The 21,161-nt window shown below is 42.6% G+C and overlaps 1 protein-coding gene and 1 long non-coding RNA gene across 4 annotated transcripts in view; one reads left to right on the top strand and one right to left on the bottom strand.

Annotated features, from left to right (window-relative positions):
- The first annotated feature begins 370 nt into the window (after positions 1-370).
- Positions 371-21,161, top strand: part of TESPA1 (thymocyte expressed, positive selection associated 1) — a 35,410-nt gene continuing 14,619 nt past the window's right edge. Inside the window, exons 1-8 of one of the 3 annotated variants that reach the window (XM_077869730.1) lie at positions 373-532; positions 3,070-3,232; positions 10,016-10,230; positions 11,461-11,503; positions 17,521-17,570; positions 18,173-18,226; positions 20,136-20,172; positions 20,426-20,524. In XM_077869730.1, the coding sequence (XP_077725856.1) occupies positions 10,068-10,230; positions 11,461-11,503; positions 17,521-17,570; positions 18,173-18,226; positions 20,136-20,172; positions 20,426-20,524 (446 nt within the window). In that variant the 5' untranslated portion in view covers positions 373-532; positions 3,070-3,232; positions 10,016-10,067. Of the gene's footprint in view, positions 533-3,069; positions 3,233-10,015; positions 10,231-11,460; positions 11,504-17,520; positions 17,571-18,172; positions 18,227-20,135; positions 20,173-20,425; positions 20,525-21,161 lie in introns of all 3 variants that reach the window. The other 2 variants (XM_077869731.1, XM_077869729.1) reach the window with 2 other exon arrangements.
- On the bottom strand, positions 17,321-20,381 carry LOC144296691 (uncharacterized). The gene is made up of 2 exons (XR_013363694.1): positions 19,645-20,381; positions 17,321-19,219 (listed from the first exon to the last, which is right to left on the bottom strand). It is a non-coding gene; the product is annotated as an uncharacterized LOC144296691 (long non-coding RNA).

The following is a 21,161-nucleotide window of genomic DNA, read 5'->3' on the forward strand; positions in this document are numbered from 1 at the left end:
TCTCTGAGATAAATGTGAGATGACTTGTCGACACCCCTCCTCCTCCTGGGGACAGAAAGCTTTCTCAGAGCGGTGAGATTCCAGTAACAGGGTAGGAAGACTCCTACACACGCATCACACATCGTCAGACGGGCTGTGCCCTTCCCTTAATAGGAAACTATCTCTTGTTTGATAAAGACCCAGGCAGGCCTCTGACAGGAAGGGCTCCTTAGTGGTGAGCACAGTGACTTCAGATCTTTTGTTCTTATGTCTCCGGAGCTAGAGCAGAGGATGTGGCTGGGGTGGGAGGCGGGGACTATGACTGTGTGTGTGTGTGTGTGTGTGTGTGTGTGTGTGTGTGTGTGTGTTTTCTCATTTCCGCTTCCCCTTTCTGAGCGGGCAACAGCAGTTGAATGAGGACAGAGAGAAAGGTACAACATGCAATATGATACTTTGTCACTGTCCTCACTCAGATCCCGATACCTGGGAAGGGCTTGGCCCGGCTTTGCTGACCTCAGCTCACCCTCAAACTCTGCTCTCTACCTGCGGGCAGGTAAGTATATGATTTCCACCTCCATTTTAAGACTATACCGATTTGGGGTGGAGCTGGGAGGAAAAGGGAAAAATCAGGATAAAATCTCCCACATCCCTGACTCCGATCTTAAAAAATTCATCACTGTGCTTCTCAGAACAAAAAGGTCCCTTTATTTATCTTTTTAAATTTTTATTATTATTATTATTATTATTATTATTATTATTATTATTATTATTTTATTTCTTCCCATTTACTGGACAGATATTTTATATAGGGCCACAAAACATGGGTTCTTTTGATGGCCTGAATTAATATCTAGGAACTTTTCACCTTTCTCACGTGGGAAGCTCCTCTCCGCATCTTGCTATACTCCCTTGTGTTGGAATTTCAATCTGATTCCAACTTCGAAAGGTCCTCAGGGAGATACATTTCTCACGTCACTGCAGGTCCCATTCTAGTGCTCCTAACTGTGAACTAGTGGAAATTACCTAACCTAAATCAATGCTGCTTTGTGTGAGTGTGACTGCTTTTCTCCAAAGCTGCAGAAGAAGGCTGGTGAGGAGATGAGCTACAGCCAGATATATTGGGAGTAGATGTGAGGGGGAGGTCACACGATTGGACAATGCCAGGCCTGCTTAACTGCACAGCTCAAGAGAGGTAACCAGCTGTCGGGGTTGTTTTTCAGACTGTGCATCTCAGAGGTGGATATACGGATATGTCAACCACTTAATGACTTGTATCGACTCACGTGGGGTGGGTCTGTGCTCCTCCAACATCCCTTGACTTAGCGGTAGCCAGGCTGAGCTTGTTACCACCTACATGACTTTTGGAGAAGGTAGAGGAGTGGAAAGATCCTCTACACTGGGGTTTTCCCAGGTCCCTGCTGTGCTACAGAGCTTTCCAGTGGGTGGAGAGGAGGCAGGTGCCTACGCAGAACAATGATAAGATAAAAGAGCCCCACAGAAATGGTTTGATAAGATCATGAGGACTTATAAGTACTAGTGACTCGGTCACAAACGGCTGCCTAGACAGGCAGTATGTAGCAGTGCTGAGGATGGGAGGTTGGAGTTGGAGGCTGGAGGCCTTCAACCTGTGTGTCTAAGCTGCAGACTTAACAGGTGCTGAGCTTGAGTGATTGGAGCTGAAGATCTGGTGTGATTCTTCCAGAACAGGAAGCATTACTAGGGGGCGGGGAGGCCAGGTTTATTATCTCTCGCTACTAGAATATTATCAGAGAGAACAAGCGGAAGATATAACAAGAGGGACAGAAACAGATCTAACAAAGTATTTCTTATTCAAGGGCATCCCAGGGAGTTTAGAAACTCTTGACAGCCCTACTAGTATCCCCTTCTCGTAAGTCTCCCAGTCCCCTGAAACGAGGATAGAGCCCTGGGGTTAAGCATTATGTAGTGGCCATGGGAATCAACACAGTCCTTTTTAGTCCTTCTTTTTAGTTAGGGTTTATGACTTGTATTCTAATAGAGAATGGAGAGGAAGTTTGGTCCCAGCTTAGATCATGAATCATGGGTCCACTATGGGCTACAGCAACGGAAAAAGATCAGACCCTTAATGCTACTTGATCATTGACAAGTGTTCTGTACGCTTTGAGCCCTGCCCATACCCAAGCTCAATGCGGAAAGGACTTAAACACATTCTGAGAAGGGAGAGTGTCGATAACTGTGGGGGGGAGGGGAGTAAAATTAAAATGGGCACATAAGGGAAAGTGCCATATTGCCATGGAAAAAGGACTGAAAAATGGAAGATATGGATTCACAGAACTGAGAACTCCACTCACCCTCACTCGTATCTCCAGCCCAAGCCATCTGCAAACCAGGACACGGATGGATGGATGTTTCTTAGTCCAGCTGTCTCTATAGCCCATCCAGGTGAAAAATTTAGTTTCTTTCAGCACTGAGAGCACAGGATTACCCTTTTCCAAATGTATAACTTGAATGTCTCCCATGGCACTTTATGAGCCTTCCATAAAACTCATTCACACCATGGAGATGGGCATAGGGAAGAAAGGGAAAGAGAGAGGAAGAGGTTTTAGACGGTCTTCTTCCAGTATTTGTTCAGCTGAAATTATCTGGGGGAGAAAGAGGGTAAAAATAGTTCTATTCATTCCTTGGAATTTTTCTTCATATTATTTATCAAAAAATATTATTTCCCTGAAATAGATTGAGCTGCTGCTTTAGACCATAGACGTCTCAGAATATTCAAATGCTACACTTGGGGGAATTTTTGCTCTGAAGGTCTTCCCAACTGCAGGGACATGGAAGAGAACTAGAAATTAGGAATGTATTTCCTATCTATGGAGGAACGTGAGAGCATATTACAGGTCGGGGGCATAGTGGAAGGGGGTGCAGCCAACCTGGCTTGAGGTGGTTTGTCCTATCTAGAGCGGAATGGCTGTCCTGGGATTTCCCACAGCCCTTTGCAATAGTGGTGCTGTGTGTCTATCTTGGCTGTAAATGCGGATAAGATGCACGTCTCGTGGGCCCCATCATGGAAACTGTGTCCTTCTTCTCTCCTCCCACGCTTGTTTTCACTCTTAGTCCCAGTTTATAGGCTCTGCTTGGGTGTAGGCACAATAAGGACAGAAAAGAAGAGAGGCCTGTCTGATACCTGTTCCTGGGAGGAGGCCCCGAGTGGAAACCAGGGCGCCATGAGGAAGGTCGTGTGATGTAAAGGAAGAAGCAGACCTGGGGCTTAGAACTTGTGAGTTTCAGTCCCACTTATAACCTTAATATTCCATGTGATTTCAGATAAGCCTCCTTCTTACCTCCCCTCTCTCTCTCCCTCTCCCTCCCAACCTCTCTCTCTGTCTCTCTATCTCTCTCTCCCATCCCCACCCCTTCTCTTTTTTGAAATGAATGACTGGGATTAGATGCTCTCTCGGGTCCTTTTAGGCATGAAGTAAGAAGGAAGGAGCTACTTAACTGTTTGTGTTTCATCTCTGCTCAACACCATCTCTCTTTCCCATCTGGATTTTACACCAGCTGCCATATCCTGCATCTCACTCCTTCTTCCCTCTTATTCCTGAAAATGTTCTGATTTTAGTGAATGGTTTAGACTGAGGGAGGATTAATAATAATAATTGCTATCATTTATCAAGCACTTCCTATATATATCAGGGACTCAACACATCACCTGATATTAGCTCTAATAGCCCAACAAATTGCATGTTATGTGTTTTAGATATGAAGAAACTTAGGTTTAGAAGGGACAGGTGATTTTACCAAGGACACATAAGCAGAAAGTAGATAGAACTGTGATTCCAAACAAGGCTAACTCTGATTCCAGGCCCTTGTTCTTTTTATAGTTTTCCATTTCAAGAGTTGGGCATCCTTTCTGGGCCTCTTGAAAAGATCCCCATGAGATACCTATATGCAGAGCTGATATTTGGCAGGTACAAATTAGTAGACCCATAATGATTTATTAAAATATTTCCATACCAAATTATGGTAAATATCAATTGCCCCAAGCCCACTGAGTGCCCATGACCAACCCAACTACCCCAGCTCTTCCCACAAGGTTCCCAGACTGGCCCCAAAACTCAATGCCATATACTTGTAGAACCTGGCTACGGGGCTATCACTGGTGTCAACTCTGATTTGTCTGTGCTGCCCTAGAACCATCATTCGGAATGGCACAATGGCATAGGACACAACCAAATGTTCTGTGACCTGAATCACAACAATCTGAGAGAAGTATGCGATTCTAGGTAGACTGACTTTTTCCTCTCGACCAGAACCTAATTGGACCTTTGCTGCTAAGCCATTCTGTAAGCCTGACAAAGGCAAAACTGCTTCATAATCTAGTTGGAGTTAGGAAGGAAAACTATGCTAATAACCAAAGAAAGCAACACTTCCTTCACTCAGGTTGTCACAAAGCCAAGGATAAATTAATTTTGGTTTATGCTGCCTCTTTGATAGAAGGCTATAACGTGGAGAGTTTGCATAGCATGTGAAATGGAGAATTTACTGAAATAGTTTCTTCTTTCTTTCATCCTACATTACATGTACCACTGATCCTTGGGTGGAGATATTAGGTTATTTTCTTGTTCCATAGTTAATGGAAAAATCATACAACTTGAGTCAGATCAACCTGAGTTTAGTTCTCAACATTACAATATCCTAAATATATGACCCCGGATGGGTCGCATATGTCCCTGAGCTTCACATAACAATAGTTAGCTCAAAAGGTGATTGTCAGGATTAAGTGAGATGGTTTATAGGAAGGTTTTATGGATAAATAGAAGGTGCTGTGTATATCCCAGTTATTAGCACCTATTGCTTTGGTCCATATTAATATATGGGGAATCCCTAACTCCATCTCTTAGAAAATACCCTGGAGGTACATGGGGTACTCAATGCAGTAATAATGACAGGCCCATAAAGGTTTTTCTCCTGCTACTACACTTGCCGCTTATGCTGATGGTTTTTGTTAGAAGATACTCCTTTCAAAGCTCTTGATTCCTGAACCTTCTTTTGTCTACTTTGATCCTGTAAGCTGAAATTTCTGCTTTTAACTATAATATCCTCAAAGCAAAGAGAATTCCCTCCTGCTCTATTTGTTGTAGTCAGATTCCTAAACATTGAACAGATTGTAGAGAAATATTTGGGGAGTGAACCTCTAGAGAAATGTAGGGAAGAGGAAAGGACAAAGGGCTGGAAATGCGAGCAGAAGGGGGAAAATAAGGCTTTTAAAGAGTGATTCAGGCAAATAGCAATAGAATAAATGTGGAGTTTTTTTGGGCTGTGGGGGTGTGCAGTTAGAAGGAACATCAGAAAAAAAAAATACCAGCAGACTAGGACTTCCTTCCTCACAGGAGGTAGATTAAATACAATATTAAATACAATAGATCAAATACAATAAGCCAGCATCACAAAAGATGGTAATCAGATTCTAGAAGGAACTTCTGACCAAGGAATGGAAACTCAGAATGGAAGAATATTCTTTAAATATAGAAAAATGCAAATTCTGGAAAAATATTTTTTAAATATAGAAGAATTTGATAGTTTGAGTTTTATAAGATTTGGTCAGACTTGTTGGACCCCTGTGTTCTGTCAATAAGAGACAATGTGACTATGCCCCAAGCCTCTTTCCTCTTTACTACAAGGTGTAAACAAATATATATCAGAAAGGGAGACAAACATGAGAGACCCCTAACTCTGGGAAACGAACAAGGGGTGGTGGAAGGGGAGGTGGGCGGGAGGTTGGTGTGACTGGGTGACGGGCACTGAGGGGGGAGCTTGTGGGATGAGCACTGGGTGTTATGCTATATGTTGGCAAATGAACTCCTATAAAAAATATAAAAAACAAATATATACATTAAGATTTGAGACCTTATTGAAAGTCGGGAGCCCCTGTCCCATGGCACATACTGAATGAAGATAGTTTTTCTTGCTCCTGTGCAGGCACAGCATTTGCTGGGCGCCTCCTGCTGCAGGTACCCTTCTGGGTCCTGAGACAGGGCCTGGGGGAGGGGGTCACAAGAAGTGGGGTATGATGCTGAGACCAGCGACTACTTCCCCCTTGCTGCATATGGTATGGGCACACGTACTTGTCGCTAGAGGTGGGGGTGAGAAGAGATGACTTGAATAGGCCTTCAAAGTGTAGATAGCATGTGTCTGGATAGAAAGGGAGGTGGATAAAACTGCATAAGCTAAAGAACGAGTAGAGGAAAAGTTCAAAAAGTGCTGGAAGCCAGTGAGCAATGCTTACCAGAATCACACTCATTTGGGCTCCTTCTTGCCACCCCCTTCAAGACTCACCGCTTTCCTGAGTCTGTGGAAGTTAGAAGTACAGGCACCTCATAAATCAGTGTCGCTGTGAAAAGGAAGCTGCCAAATGGGAACTAACACAAGAGGCCATAGCACCATCTCTTAATGTTTATGGGGAAAACCATACAAATGCATTTCCTTTTAAGGGTATCATCCATACAGTTATTTCAAACTCAACTAGAATACCTTCAGATACGTTGGTATTGGAGGCAAATGTGTACCGCACTGACTCCCACCAATTCACTATCAAGAGGATGAAACTGCTGCCCAAAGAGAAAACCTAACTGACTTGCCAGAAGTCAATGAGTTGGACCAAAAGGTTGAAAGAATGCCCACATCTACTCTGATTCCTCCTCTTTTCACTGCTCCCAACTCCATTGTACATATTAAGTGTATGTCTGAGTATGACAGGCCCTTTCCTCTATTACAAGGAGCACCAAGACCTTCAAAGTTGCCGCCTGGACAGCTGCCTGCACCCATCCTTCAATTCTTCCTAATGCTGTCATCACTGATGTGCTTGTCTGATATCATTTGCCGCTTCCTCCAGATTCCTACAAAGAATACCTACTTTCTTATCTCTCAGCAGCACAGCTTCCTCTTGCGACCTCTAACCAGACAGTTCTATTCTTCCCACCCTCCTAATATCACTGCGCTGATTTTATTCCCGTAGAACACCCATGAAAGGTCCCTGTGGCAGAGATTGGGGGGAAATGACCTTGTTCAATTCCCTGGGCCCATGTCCAGTCTGCTGCAGTTGAGATTAGCTTAGATGTGCCCTGCATATTTTCTTTCAGACTTGAAACCACGTTGCGTTCCCAAGGGAAGAAATTATTCCATTCTCACCCAAATGGCTGCCATTCTCAGCGAGCAATAGAGTCCTTAACTTGGCCAACCTTTGTGTCGCCAGAACCATCACAGCCATTTATTTATAAGCCCTTCTTTGGAACTCTTTAAGCACTGAGACCTCTTTTTCCATAGCTTTTTTCCTTTAGGTATTTACATTGAGTAAAACCTTTGTGCCTAGGACAGAACAGCAAATGGGAATAGTTAAGAAAATACAACATCTGGTCATCAATATAGGAACACCTAGATCAGAAATAAATCTTAGAATAACCCTCAAATTCATCTCTTCTCACTAACTCACGGCCAAAAACACTGTTACATGCTTAGTAACACACACAGATTGTTAACAGTCTTGACAGTTGATCTCCCTACATGTGTCTATGACGCATCTGAGCTCCTACAAGGCAATGGGCTCCTTTGTGGAGTAGTCATCTCCTGAATATTCATTTGTTTGGAGAATCTGTATTTACTAAGCAACCACAATGAGTTTGCTTCTGTTTTAGGCATTAGGGATACCTCAGCAAACAATGCAGATAAAACTTCTGTCCTCGTGGAGCTGTTATTCCAATTAGAAGAGCAAGCAATCAATTAGATTAATCATTAAAATACAAAGTATATCAGTGATAAGGACTAAGAAGAAAAAAAAATCAGGCAGAGAAGGCGGTTGGTGAAAGTGGCCACGTCAGCTGTAGAAGCCAGGCCCGACTTCATGAAGAAGTTTGGTTAAAAGCTAGGATAAAAAAAAAAAAAAAAAAAAAGGCTGAGCTTTGCAAGTAAAGTGTGTCAAAGGCAGAGACACAGGAAGATGAGAGGAAAAAGAACATGAGAAAAGCATAGGGTTTAAAAAGAGATAAGCATTTTCAAGGGGCAAAGGGGAAATTAGCCTATAAGCACTTACTGTATTTTCAAAGATGTGGGAGGAATGTAGAATAGATTTGTATCACAGAGGATGTTGAGACTCTATCTACCATCTCAACAAGCAAGATTCCGGCACCTGCGCTGGGCACTGTGGGCGTTCAGCTATGAAATGGCGCACCCAGGAGTTTATAGTACCAGAAGCATCCAATTTTAGGGCATAATGTCCTCAGCTGAGCAACTGAAACCAGAGAAAGGGATTGACTGCCTTTTAAATTCCCCTCATTTGCCAAAAAAAAGTTATTTGTAAGTTCAAGAGTTCTTGCGATTTAGGTGAGGGCCACTTACTCTGGGAATGAAACACAAGGCGACTCAGCCTTTGACGTTTTCTTCTCTGGGCCAACTGACGCCAACCTACTCAATATCTGGAAGGTGCAGAACAGGGAAATAAACCCTGATCAAGGCTTTTTAGACTCTTTTCTTAAGTTCGTTCTAGTGGCAGTTCCATCCTGTCTTTATCACCTCACAAGACCTCTGACTAAAGGATGAGTTTTCTCTGCGCCCCCTCTTTGTGGTTTCCCTGTGTCACAAGCTTAATTTATTCATTTAATTTCCCCCCAAAGACCCAGGCAGTGGACAGAGAGCCAAGTGCTCAGGGTTGACAACGTCTCCTCCAAGTACCAACTGCGGTCTCTCCTTGGAGAAGAATAGAGGTGGGCTGGACCTAAAGCGAAAGACTAGATCTGACAACAGTTACCATGTAATACTGTTCTCTGGATATGTTTTGTCTATATATAGCAAGCAGAGGCATCCAAAACAATGCGATTTCCCTAGGAATGCACTTTATGTTCAGGATGCTCTTTTCAAAAATAGCTCTTTTAAGGGCCTATATTGTTGAACGCCTCCCTAATGGTTTTGTGTTTAAGTCTTTGAAGAATGGAAGTCTCCAGAAACGGCCGTTCTTGTTTTTTTGTTTTTCCTCTTTTTTCCCCCTACTCCAACAATTAGAAGCACAGCTATAAAGATGGAGCTGTTTCTGGGAGCTCCAGGGAGTCGAGGGATAAGATCGTGAGGAGTACTCATCCAGCATCTACTTGGTCACTGTAGTGGGTTGAGGGGGGCAAGCAGGGAAGAGGCCGGAGGACAGAGCATAAGTCAACGAATGTACATTAGCCTCAAGGGTTTTCAAGCTCTATTCAGACACCTGAGTGATTCCTCCCCTCTCTCTTCCTCTTCGAGTAAGTGGCCATCAGGATGTATCTTTTGGAAGAACACAGAGATGTTGAGTGGGCAGTGTCACATGAGACACAAATGCATGGATGAACTGAGGCGTTAACTCCTAGCTGTGGAGAAACCCAAGTTGCTCAACCCAAGTTGACAAATTAGAAAGGAATGATCTGAAGGTCATGACTGCTAATTGCGTAAGGCAACATCTCTCTGTTGTTTGTATTATGGGATTTTTCTTTTCCAAGAGAAATCTTATGTGGACCCCTCATATATAAAACAGGAAACGGAACAAAACAAACAACGAACTCAGAATGACTGTAGTTGGAGTGACATCCTGGCTATTGCACCTTAGAAAAGTGGTTTGACCTTTGAGATCTGGAAATTCTTCATACCTCTACATGAAGACCAAATACAGTGAATTTTATCAATTGCAGGTGTAAAGATACTCTAATTTTAGTGGAAGAGTCTGGATGACCATATGCCAGCTACTGTAAGAAGTAGGAAGTCTTTAAGTTAGAAGAACTTTCTTAGTGTCCCTTAAATCATAACATGTTTGAAGTTCCAAGATTTGCTGATTTGAAAGACGTAGCCCTGATATATTTCAGAGCATTTTGGGGGGTGGAGGCGGAGGGTGGGGGGCAGACAGAGGAAGGGCTGGACAGCTGGTCCCCCTTCCTGAACGAGCACAGGGATCATGCTTCATGCTCCTTCTTGCAGAGCTGGGAAGATGTGGGGGCACCCCTGGGGTGGTTTCTGAACTGAGGATGAGGGAGTCGTCCCTGTGTTTCAGTGCTCAGAACGGCATTATTGGGGCAGGAGGCCCTGAAGTCTGAACTGGAGCCATGGAGGGCTCTGTGCTGAGCCCCACGTCCTGGGAGAAACGGCGGGCCTGGCTGCGGCAGAGCCGCCACTGGCAGACCCAGGTCCTGGAAGAGGAGGCTGCGGCCGCCCTGCAAGATGTCTCAGATCCTGAGCCTTCCAGCCTGGATGATGTTTTCCAGGAAGGTAAGAGGCAGTTAGACAACAGACAGACTTCCACATCACCCTGGACCCGGGGAGACGTGCCAGCAGGCACAGGTCTGCAGAGTGTGGGCGGAGGTCCCTTGTTGGGGTTAGGACTTCAGGGAGGCTCATGTTGATGGGTTTAATGAATTTAAAGGAAGAAGAATAATGTAATAAAAAATATGAATTATGGGAGAGAGAGAGAGAGGCATACAATCAGGGAAAAGAAAGGACATTTTTGCATCATCCCAAGAAACTGTAAGGGCCTGAGGTCAGGGTTGTCTTGAATGCTTTGGGTGTTTTTATTTGGTCTGTGCAACAAAGTGATGCTCGATTTGGATGCCTGGACTCTGGCTGCAAGCCTGCTGCTAGCAAGCCGCGTGACTTTTGGCAAATCACTTACCTCTCAAAGACATATTGGTCTAGTTGAAGTGGTGGTACCTGGAGTAGTAGTAGTAGTTTTCCTACATGTCTTTCAGAGCTTCTTTGAGGTTCAAATGAGACTACAGACATAAGAGTTAGAAAAAAGAAAACCTCACATAAATAAATAAACCTCTTATATAAATATGTAAATAAATTCTTGCTTATCTGGCAAAAAAAAAAACAGAAGCACAAACACAAGATTGTGAGGTTTTGGGTTTTTTTCATTTTATTTATTTATTTATTTATTTTTATTTTATATATATATATATTTGAAGTGATATATAAACTTTATTCAGTCATTTCCACTCTATCCTAGTCAATAGGATTCTCCTTGTTGAATCATTCTTCTGCATAGCAATGACTGAAGCAATAAATACCTGCGAAAAGATCTGAAGACATAGCTAAGTTTATGAGGATAAAGGAAAGTTGTTTTTTTTTCCAATTTCACTTCATCTTTGACCCCATATTCAAGGATCCTCAACAGGAGTGAATATGAGTGAATATTTTTTATTATATTTTAAGGAGAAGAACCCACCCCTGTACCCAAACCTTGGGGAAAAGGGAGTAGTGAACCTGTTATCCAGGGCACTTTCCAGGTTCTGGGAGCAAGAGGGGGTTAGACAGAGAGAGAAGAAGCATCCACTATTTTTATACACGGGTATATTCCTCTCATGTCTTAAAGAAAATTTTTATGGGGGGAAAGGGTCATGACATGGCTCACATGGTGATGAACTTGCAGAACGAGGTGAGTTGCAAGGAGGAAGGGACCGCCTTCAGCTCTCATGATGATCTGACCTCTGACATTTCCAGGGAATCCAATCAATAAGATTGAAGATTGGCTGCAGGATTGCGGGTAAGTGCCGAAGAGGCCATGGCAACGAAGGAGGTGGACATCTGGATGTGCTCACGGGCTCTGACTCTTGAGAACTCAGAAACAGGGAAACCGGGTTGAGTTGGGCCTAATGATTCGAGGTGACGTTGAGATGGTCGGGGTGGGCAAGATTGTAAGGGTTTGGGGTGAGTGTGGGGACTGGGCTACGAATGAAGTACAACTCTGGGCGGAGATGAAGTCCAAGAGTATCTGGAAATCCAGGCTGAGTATGATCTAAAGCCCAGAATGATGGAAATCTGCAGCTCTGGTGCCTGCCTGGGCTGAGTTTCAGATCCCTACTCCATTGCTTCTCCTTCAGACTAGAGTCTTGCACTGTGTAAGGAAAGAGGAGTGAGAAATCTAGTTGTCCTTGTGATCCCAGGAAGTCATCACTATGTTTGTTTCTACTACACAACACAGGATGATGGGCTAGGGTTTACCCCAGTCATTCAAAGCAGTGACCTGGAGCAGGTTCTTCAAGGCACATTTTAGGCTCATTCTACCCAGACACAGAGGGAAAGCTTCTGAGATCAGCGCCCTGGCGAAGCCTGATCATTCGTGTGATAATTCTGAGAATCTATAACTCCTGCCTGCACCTTCTTTCCTCTCCAGGAATGCTTCAGACTTTACATAGCCTTTAATCTGAGCTCACCCATGGATGTGCAATAAACCCATCCTTGATTATTTGGTAGGAAATAAATAGCACTGAATCATCTAAGGTTGTTTATTTCAACTCTGCCCCAGAAGGTAATGCTGGGAAGGATTTATTTTGTGTTTTTGTGGGTTTACAAAGCATACTGTCCTTATTGCCTTAACCTGGTTCACAATTTATTGACCTCAAAGTCCATGAAGGGCCCCTTACAGCTCGAGAAGTGAAGGGACGGCGGTAATAAGAATGTTTGCACATTTTGGCATGTCGCAACTGCCCCAGGATTTGGAATGCCTCACCTGGTATCTGCAGAACCAGCCACCTCAGTTAATGTCTTTATGTCATTAACGACTCTTGAGTCTGTTTACATCAATAATTGTTGATGGTGCATTTGCTGATGTCTAATTGTCTAAATGACTGACAAGAGGGCCATGTCGTGTAAAATATGCCTCTTGACCTCAAACATACTATATTCCAGCTAAAAAGAATACAGTAATATAAGATTGTAAACCCCAGAAATTACCTTTCCTCACGTATCTTCTAGAAAGATAAACTCTAAGCCAAAGCATGTGCTGGAAATGTAGTCTGGTGAATCCGAAGGCTCAGAGAGTTGAGCCTACGCTTGTGTTAACCATCTGTGCCACCAACTGTAAGAAACCAACCAAAACTCCTTCTGTCTCAGGCTCCTCCCCTATAAAGTGGAGACTCAGAATAATAAAGTCTCAAGTTTTCTTATGAGACTTAAATGATATAATATATGCACAAGTGCTTTGGGCTCTGTAGTAAAATGTGAGCAGTGAGGTTTATAAAGTGCTTTGAGCTACTTTAAAATTTCACAAATTAGGTCTGCCTATATACTTAGCATCTGTCTGTCTACACTTCATTATTTCTCAGAAAAGTATGTCCATAAGTGATACGCACCAACTCTTGGAGAGTGGTTACCTCTGGGAAGGGAAAAAGTAAGAAGCAATGGGCATAAAAATGAGAAAATTTAAAAATTTAAAAATTTAGTTATATTTTAAAAATATAGTTATAGAAATTTAAAATTTTATCTATATTTTTAATATTATATTTATATTTTCATTAACAGAGATCAGAAATGAATATGACAAAATGCTTACATGTGTGAAAATAAGGCAGCAAGTACTAGAGTATTTGTCATATTTTCTCTACCTTTCTATGTGTTGAAAAAATTTTAGTATTTACACTTTGGAAAGCCCACAGGAAAATCTCTTAACACACATTTGTCTCTGCAGGGGAAATTATTAGATTCATAAAATATCTCCAATTTTTTTTCTATTTTCTAATCCTCCCTAATATATATGCAATACTTTTTAGTTATACGGGGAAATTAGAAAAATTAAAGGATGATGGTTGTTGATGGTAGTGAGAGAACACTCGATTGTGATAATAGTGGGAAAAAAAAAGGAGGAAAAAGCATTCCAGATATGCCATTGTGAGTCCCCAGGGTGTTCAATTTTTAGGCTGTCAAGGCTGCAGAGGAAAGAGGATAAACAGGGACCCTGCATTCACTGGACATCTGTCCACTCTGTGGGCAGGTGCCTGGGAGGCACTTTTCAAATTTTACTCTAAGACTATATAGTTTCCGTCTTCTTTCCAGGCCAAACACCTCCAGTAGCAAGACATTTTTGTTTTCTGCTGAGCTCTCCAAGAAAGCCCACCAACTTCCTGAGTAATATAGCGTTAGTGTCTCTCAGTGTATTGAATCCAGCGGCGGACCTGTCAGTGGCAGGTCCAGATCACGTAGATTTTTACAAACCATGCCTGTTCTTTTTTTTCCTCCTCCCAAGGCTTTCGGGTTTTCTAGGACATGAATGTGTTGCCTGTGAATCATTGGAGATAGGGGTTAGGAGCCCAGAGGTTATCTGTGTGGGCTTAAGCTTAAATCTCTGTAGGCAAAGTCTATGGAAATTGCTGGAAGAAGTTAAAAATAGTCACATCTGTCTCCCAATCTGATCCTCTTTCCCACTTTTGTTTATGAATTGGGTATACAGGAGGAGTGGTGCCTCGGGTCTTCTGTTTCAGACTTGAAATGATGCTAAGGTACATCTCAGTGGAAGACGGAGGGAGAGGAGCAGCTGTAGATCTAGTCCCTAGTCATCGATTTTATGTCCTAAGTAATAACCCATGAAAGGCCTGGGACTTGGGTGATGGCATGGAATTTTAAATCAACTTCAGTTCAATCAGTAGATCCAGGTGCATGTCCCTGCTTCCGTGGTAGATTCCACATGCACACAGCTCATCCTGGGCTCGTCCTCATATAGAGAATATGCACACGCCTGCCAGGGCACAACTAGAGAAGAGAAGTGTAGGATGAGCATCCAACACAAACTTGTATCGACTGAAGAGCACTGAGTCTGCTTAGAAGAACCAGAAATTTTATCAGAGCTATTTTCTTTTTAAATTTCAAAAGGAACCTTTCCTTTATTTTTTTTAAAAGATGTATCTGTTTCCTTTAGAGAGCTAGAAAGAGGAAGAATGAGCAGGAGGGGCAAAGGGAGAGGGAAACGGAGAATCTCAAGCAGGCTACCCACTGAGCATGGTGCTGGGCATGGGGCTCTATCCCACAACCCCGAGATCATGACCTGAGCCAAAACCAAGAAGCAGACACTTAACCTGCTGAGCCACCCAGGTGCCCCATCAGTGGTATGGGAAGCAAGGATATCCTGGGAGATGTTGGATATGTCTGTTACCATAATTGGTGATGGTACTGTGGGTGTTTGCGTATGTCCAAACTCTTTAAATGGTATATACTAACGATGTACAGTTCTTTGTATGTCGGTTATACCTCAACAGAGCTGTTGAAATAATAGCCATATAAGTTATATTGAAAAATAAAATATTTACTGAAAAACCAACAAGTATTAAATATATAGCCCAGTGAGTTTTTTCAAAGAGAACACACCAATGACACCTGAAGCAGAACATTACCAGCATTCCAGAAGCCTCCTTCTGGAAGGTCTCCATCCATTCACGACCCTGCTTCCAAGGGTAACCAATAACCTAACTTATAGCATCACAGATAAATTTTGCACCTTTTATTTCTTTTTAATTTTTATTTATTTATGATAGTCACACACAGAGAGAGGGGGTGGGGCAGAGACATAGGCAGAGGGAGAAGCAGGCTCCATGCACCGGGAGCCCGACATGGGACTCGATCCCGGCTCTCCAGGATCGTGCCCTGGGCCAAAGGCAGGCGCCAAACTGCTGCGCCACCCAGGGATCCCAAATTTGCACCTTTTAAACTTGATATAAATAGAATTGCACAATACGTACCATTGTATTTTTTTTATTGCAGTATACTTGACATACACAATTATATTAGTTTCAGGTGTAGATTATAGTGATTCAACAATTCTATACGTTATGAAATGCTCACCATGGTGAGTGTGGTCACTATCTGGCACCGTATAAAGTCATTACAATATTATCGACTATATTTCCGATGCTGTACTTTTCATCCTTGTGACTTACTTCATAACTGGAGGTTGGTACCTTTTCCAATATGTAGTGTTCTATGTCTGTTTCTTTTACTCAGCATATTTGTGATGTTTGTCCTTTTTTTTTGCATACCACAATGAGTTATTCTTTTTTATTATTGTGAAGCATAAATTGTATATTTATCATACAATTTATCCGTTTTACAATAGAGATTTTATGTCTCCCAGTGCTGGGTTATAATGAATATTATTTCTTTTGGTGAACACATATAGGCATTTCCATTGAGTATAGACAGTGGAATCGTAGTGTATTTTAGTTGTAGCTATAATAAAAGCGGGCTTTGGTGCTCGCATTACTGTGTAGCTGCAGCCCAAGCATTAAATGCAAGACTAAAGCTCAGTATTCTCATAGTTGACAATATAAATTATGGTATTTTAAGTAGTAAATAGTAAAATATTAATTTATACTGATATTTGTAATAGTATATAGACTAATATTTTTGTTTGACAAAACGTTTGTCATTTTGTTTGTCAAATGTTTGTCAATAGTATATAGACTAATATTTTTGTTTGACAAAATGTTTGACATTATATTAAAATACACTTTTATGTAATTATCCATTAGAGGAAAGAAGCACATATTTGTAGTTCTAGTTATATTATTAGTTACCCATTCTCAATTAGCTGGAGTATTATTTCACATTTGATCATGTGAAATACAGTGATACACAGTTGTTGTTTTTTTTTCACAAAAGACATAAAAATTCAGTTTGGAAAGCATGGTTGATTTTTTTTAAGATTTTATTTAATTATTCATGAGAGACAGAGAGAGAGAGAGAGAAAGAGGCAGAGTCACTTCCCTTTTAAAATTTTTCAGGAAAATAAACTCTATAAAACCCACACAATGCATTAGTCCTTGAAACAGACTTGAAACAGATCCCTCCCAGCGAGGGATCCAAGTTCCCCTGTGTACAGCAGCCAGGAAGCCGGAGTGTCAGCCAAGAGCTCTGGTCCCAGCTCAACACTTTCCATAGATTGCTTTGGTCACCTATTTTAGACGGAGACTTCTTCCTTTGTGAAACTGAGTTGTTTCTCACCGCCGTGTATGCCAATTTCTGTCTGTTCCTCTTGTGGAGATTGTAAATTTTTTTTAAAAGATTTTGTTTATTTATTCATGAGACACACACACACACACAGAGAGAGAGAGAGAGAGAGAGAGAGAGGCAGAGACACAGGCAGAGGGAGAAGCAGGCTCCATGCAGGGAGCCTGACGTGGGACTCGATCCCGGGACTCCAAGACTATGTCCTGGGCCAAAGGCGGATGCTTAACCGCTGAGCCACCCAGGGATCCCTGAGATTGTAAAATTTTGATAAGCCTCTATCTATCTTCAAATGCAAAGTTAAAATCTCTAGCCCAGATGCAGTTTCTGCTGCTCCCTGGGAGACGTGACCATCAGCAAGTACATGGCTCAGAGAAGGACACGGGTGCAGGGAGCTAAGCTGACCTCCAGAAAATTGAAAATATCAATATCTGTATCTGTGACGTCACTCAAGCCCTTGCTTATGTAGATGTATTTCTCTGGGTGTTGTTTCTATGTTCCTTCTTTCCTATTTTACTGCAGCAGCTGCAGACTTGGTGCTGGCTACGCTGACTGTGGACAGTGTGGCCAGTACGATGGCAGCACAGTCTACGGGTCATACACAGAACACGGCACAATGCAGCCCAAGATACAGTGCACTTCAGGCCCGCTTCCCCTGACTACTTCTATGAATTTGTCAAATAACGGCTCTTAGTTTTCCTCAATATAAAAGCAATTAAACAATATTTGAGGAAAGGCCCCTTGGAAAATGTTGTGATTTCAACCCCTAAGATTATTTTTGATCCTCAGATACTCTGAAGAAGGGTTTTTTGAGGAAACAGGACAGTCAGGCTACAATGGTGAGTACAGGCTCTGTTATTTCATCTGTTGTTATATCTGGACAGTGACAAGGCTCTGTGTGTGTAAGTGTGTGTGTGCGTGTGTGTGTGTGAGTGCTTGTGTGTTTATGTACACGCACATGCGTATGCATGCATAAAAATGTGGGCTGCCTTTTAACTGTCTGCAAAACAACCATTGGTCACAAGGCAGTCCGGGAGGTCCAAAAGATAGAGTAAATGTTGGCTCAGAGCTGACAGGCTGACTAATACTCAAAGATTATCTTCTGTTAGTGATTGCTCAGCCAACAGCCAGTGCTATGGGAAAACAGCTCTGTAAGATGTATGGGAGTGCACACCCCCACGTGCCCACTATTCGACAGAGGATTGTGTACATGGCTATGTGATACAGGGTGCAGGTTAATGACAGGTGACTGTTTATGTCTCTCTAAATCAAAATATGAATGTGGCTTCTGAGGTCATATGTGTATAGCTGGGGGGAGGGTTTGCAATCGTGATGTCTGATGCGGTTACGTGGTGGCAGGTGTGCATATATGCAGATGTGTGTGTGTGCGTGTGTGTATACAAGCCTATTTTCTGTGAGCTTTGTTTGCCTTATTTGACAGGATGCCTCAGCCATGGAACCAGCTTTGAAGATGACTTGACCCTAGGAGCAGAGGGTAGGTGGCCAGCTCTCTGATGTTAGAATCAAGGGAAGAGGCTACGCATGAGATTGACTAAGGATAGAATGGAGGAAGAACCATTAGAAACGACAAATAGTCAATAGGAGAAAGACAAACAGTATATGGTCTCGTTCATTTGGGTAATATAAATAATAGTGAAAAGGAATATAAGGGAAGGGAGAAGAAATGTGTGGGAAATATCAGAAAGGGAGACAGAACATGAGAGACTCCTAACTCTGGGAAACGAACTAGGGGTGGTGGAAGGGGAGGAGGGCGGGGGGTAGGGGTGAATGGGTGACAGGCACTGAGGGGGGCACTTGGCGGGATGAGCACTGGGTGTTATTCTGTATGTTGGTAAATTGAACACCAATAAAAAATAAATTTATTATAAAAAAATAGAAATGACAAATACCCACCATTTGCTTCGACGTGGATGGAACTGGAGGGTATTATGCTGAGTGAAATAAGTCAATCGGAGAAGGACAAACATTATATGGTCTCATTCATTTGGGGAATATAAATAATAGTGAGAGGGAATAAAGGGGAAAGGAGAAAAAATAAGTGGGAAATATCAGAAAGGGAGACAGAACATGGAAGACTCCTAACTCTGAGAAATGAACTAGGGGTAGTGGAAGGGGAGGAGGGCGGGGGGTGGGGGTGACTGGGTGGCGGGCACTGAGGTGGGCACTTGGTGGGATGAGCACTGGGTGTTATTCTGTATGTTGGCAAATTGAACACCAATAAAAAATAAATTTATTATTAAAAATAATAAAGATAATAAAAATTAAATAATAAAATAAAATAAATAAAATAAAGGAAGGGAAGAACCGTAGAAAGAAGCAACCCATTCCCCACAGTCATACCTGTAGGGAATGAGCAGCCTCATCATGATCTAACGTAGAGCCCATAAAGCTTCATGAGCCCAGGAACACTTCCTCACCAGCCTGACGTGACATCCACCAGTCCATCATTAGGGCTCTCATCTAGCCCCTGGGAAGACAATATAGAAAATCACCAACTCCAATTAAAAATATATATATATTATTTATATAAAATAAATAATAATATTAAAATATTAAAATATTATTTTATACTTTATATTTTTATACTTTATATTTTATTTATAATTTGTGTTTTGGAGGTTTTTTTTGTTGCCAATTCATTTTTTTAAAAAATAAAAGGAACTGAGTGAGGCTGGCTGCAAATGTTCAGCTTCCTGTCTGACCACAGGGCCCCGTGGGATATAATATTTTGATCTTTATCCAAACATCACCAAGCAGCCATTGAAATCATTTTTATCAGAGTACTGATTTTATCACACATAAAATTTAACCTGATCTCCAAGCTGACACCTAGGTTATGCTCCAGTAAAGAATCTTTGTCATAAAAAAAAAGAAAGACAGAAAGAAAATCACCACAATATTGGCTGCCCAGACATCTCTGAAGCTGTTGTCTGTATAGGAAGCCCAAAGCAGCTTGAACACTGGGCGTAAGCAGGACACCACACTGCAAGAAGAGAAGAGCTTGAATGAAGGATGGAGATATAGCAATGGACCAGTGTCTCCTGGGACCTGTGGAGGCTTACGCTGTGAGGCGGGAACTCCAGCCTAGAAGGCTGGATGATGTCCTCCTCCTCAGGACAGAGAAACTCTCGCCTCAACACCTGACACAGTTTATAAGTTCAGAGGCTCAGGGCCTCTTGTTCTCTGCTGTACCTGCCTCCTTCTAGATGGACGTTGGGTGAACTGCAGATACTCCCACAAAGAGCAGAGCTCCTGGGGTTCAGCTAGCCTGTAGTGGTGGCAGACTGCAGTGAGGGGGGCTGAGTTTTACATCCAGAGAGGCAGCTGAGATGATTTCCATTTCCCCTTCTAACTTTCTCTTTGCCTTTCTCTTCCTTGTCCAGCCACCCTACTGGCCGCCAATGGCAAAGTCTTCTCCAGGTAAGCGTTAGGTTTACACAGACTGCCTGGTGTCGTCTTCAGGAGCTACTGAACTGGTGTAGGCATCAGAGTCAAAGAGATGAAAGATAAAGAGCTCAAGAGTCACAAGGGAAAGTGAGATTTTCCAACCAGGAATGAGGCCCTAGACTGAGTTTTCCCAGTAGATGGTAGAAGGTACACAGAAGACTATGTCTTGGATCCCGGGCACAGAATGCTCACAAGCTTACTATGACATCAACTCTGATCCCTGTAGGAGCTTCCTGGAGACAGCCCGGCCCTGCCAGCTACTCGATCTTGGCTGCAGTTTGGCTTCCAGCAGCATGACTGGTGGGACCAACAAGACTAGTTCAAGGTAGGTGCTGGGTTTGGTAGGGGTGTAAGGGTGGGGAAGATGAGAGGCAGAAGAGAATGGAACCAAGAACAATTGCCCAATTTTTCTGGGATAACTTACTGGGGGCTTTATGCACTCACATACTTGAGAAGTATGACTGTTTGCTTCAAGAACACTGGGAGATGCAGAAGGACTTACTGCTCTGAGCTGGATGCTCTGTAACATAGACGTGACCTTGTACACCAGGAGGTGAAGCATGGGTGTCACCACAGTTCCTGGACTTATGGGAAGTACTCAATAAACGAACAATAAATGTTTTGATTGATTGATTGATTGTCTAATTCACTCAGGCAATTCTCTGTCCCCAAATGCAGGCCAGGTAATGACTACATGGAAACTGAAAAGATGAAGCAAAGTGCTTGCCCTTAGGAGCTTAATAATCAGGGTGAACAAAAGGCACACACAAGTTTAAAGGAAGGTGGAAAGTGATGAAAACTAAGGTAGTATAATAAAAAAAGTACTTGGAATTTGGTGTCAAAGTATGAATTTGAGACCTAGTTCTCAGATTTATCAGCCATGTAGCTATCTATAGTGGTTTGTCCTCACTGAGCCACAGCCCTGGCCACATCCCACTTCAATTAAGTCAGAATCTCTAGAG

This window comes from Canis aureus, chromosome 25 (genome assembly GCF_053574225.1).
Source record: "Canis aureus isolate CA01 chromosome 25, VMU_Caureus_v.1.0, whole genome shotgun sequence".
Lineage (NCBI taxonomy): Eukaryota > Metazoa > Chordata > Mammalia > Carnivora > Canidae > Canis > Canis aureus.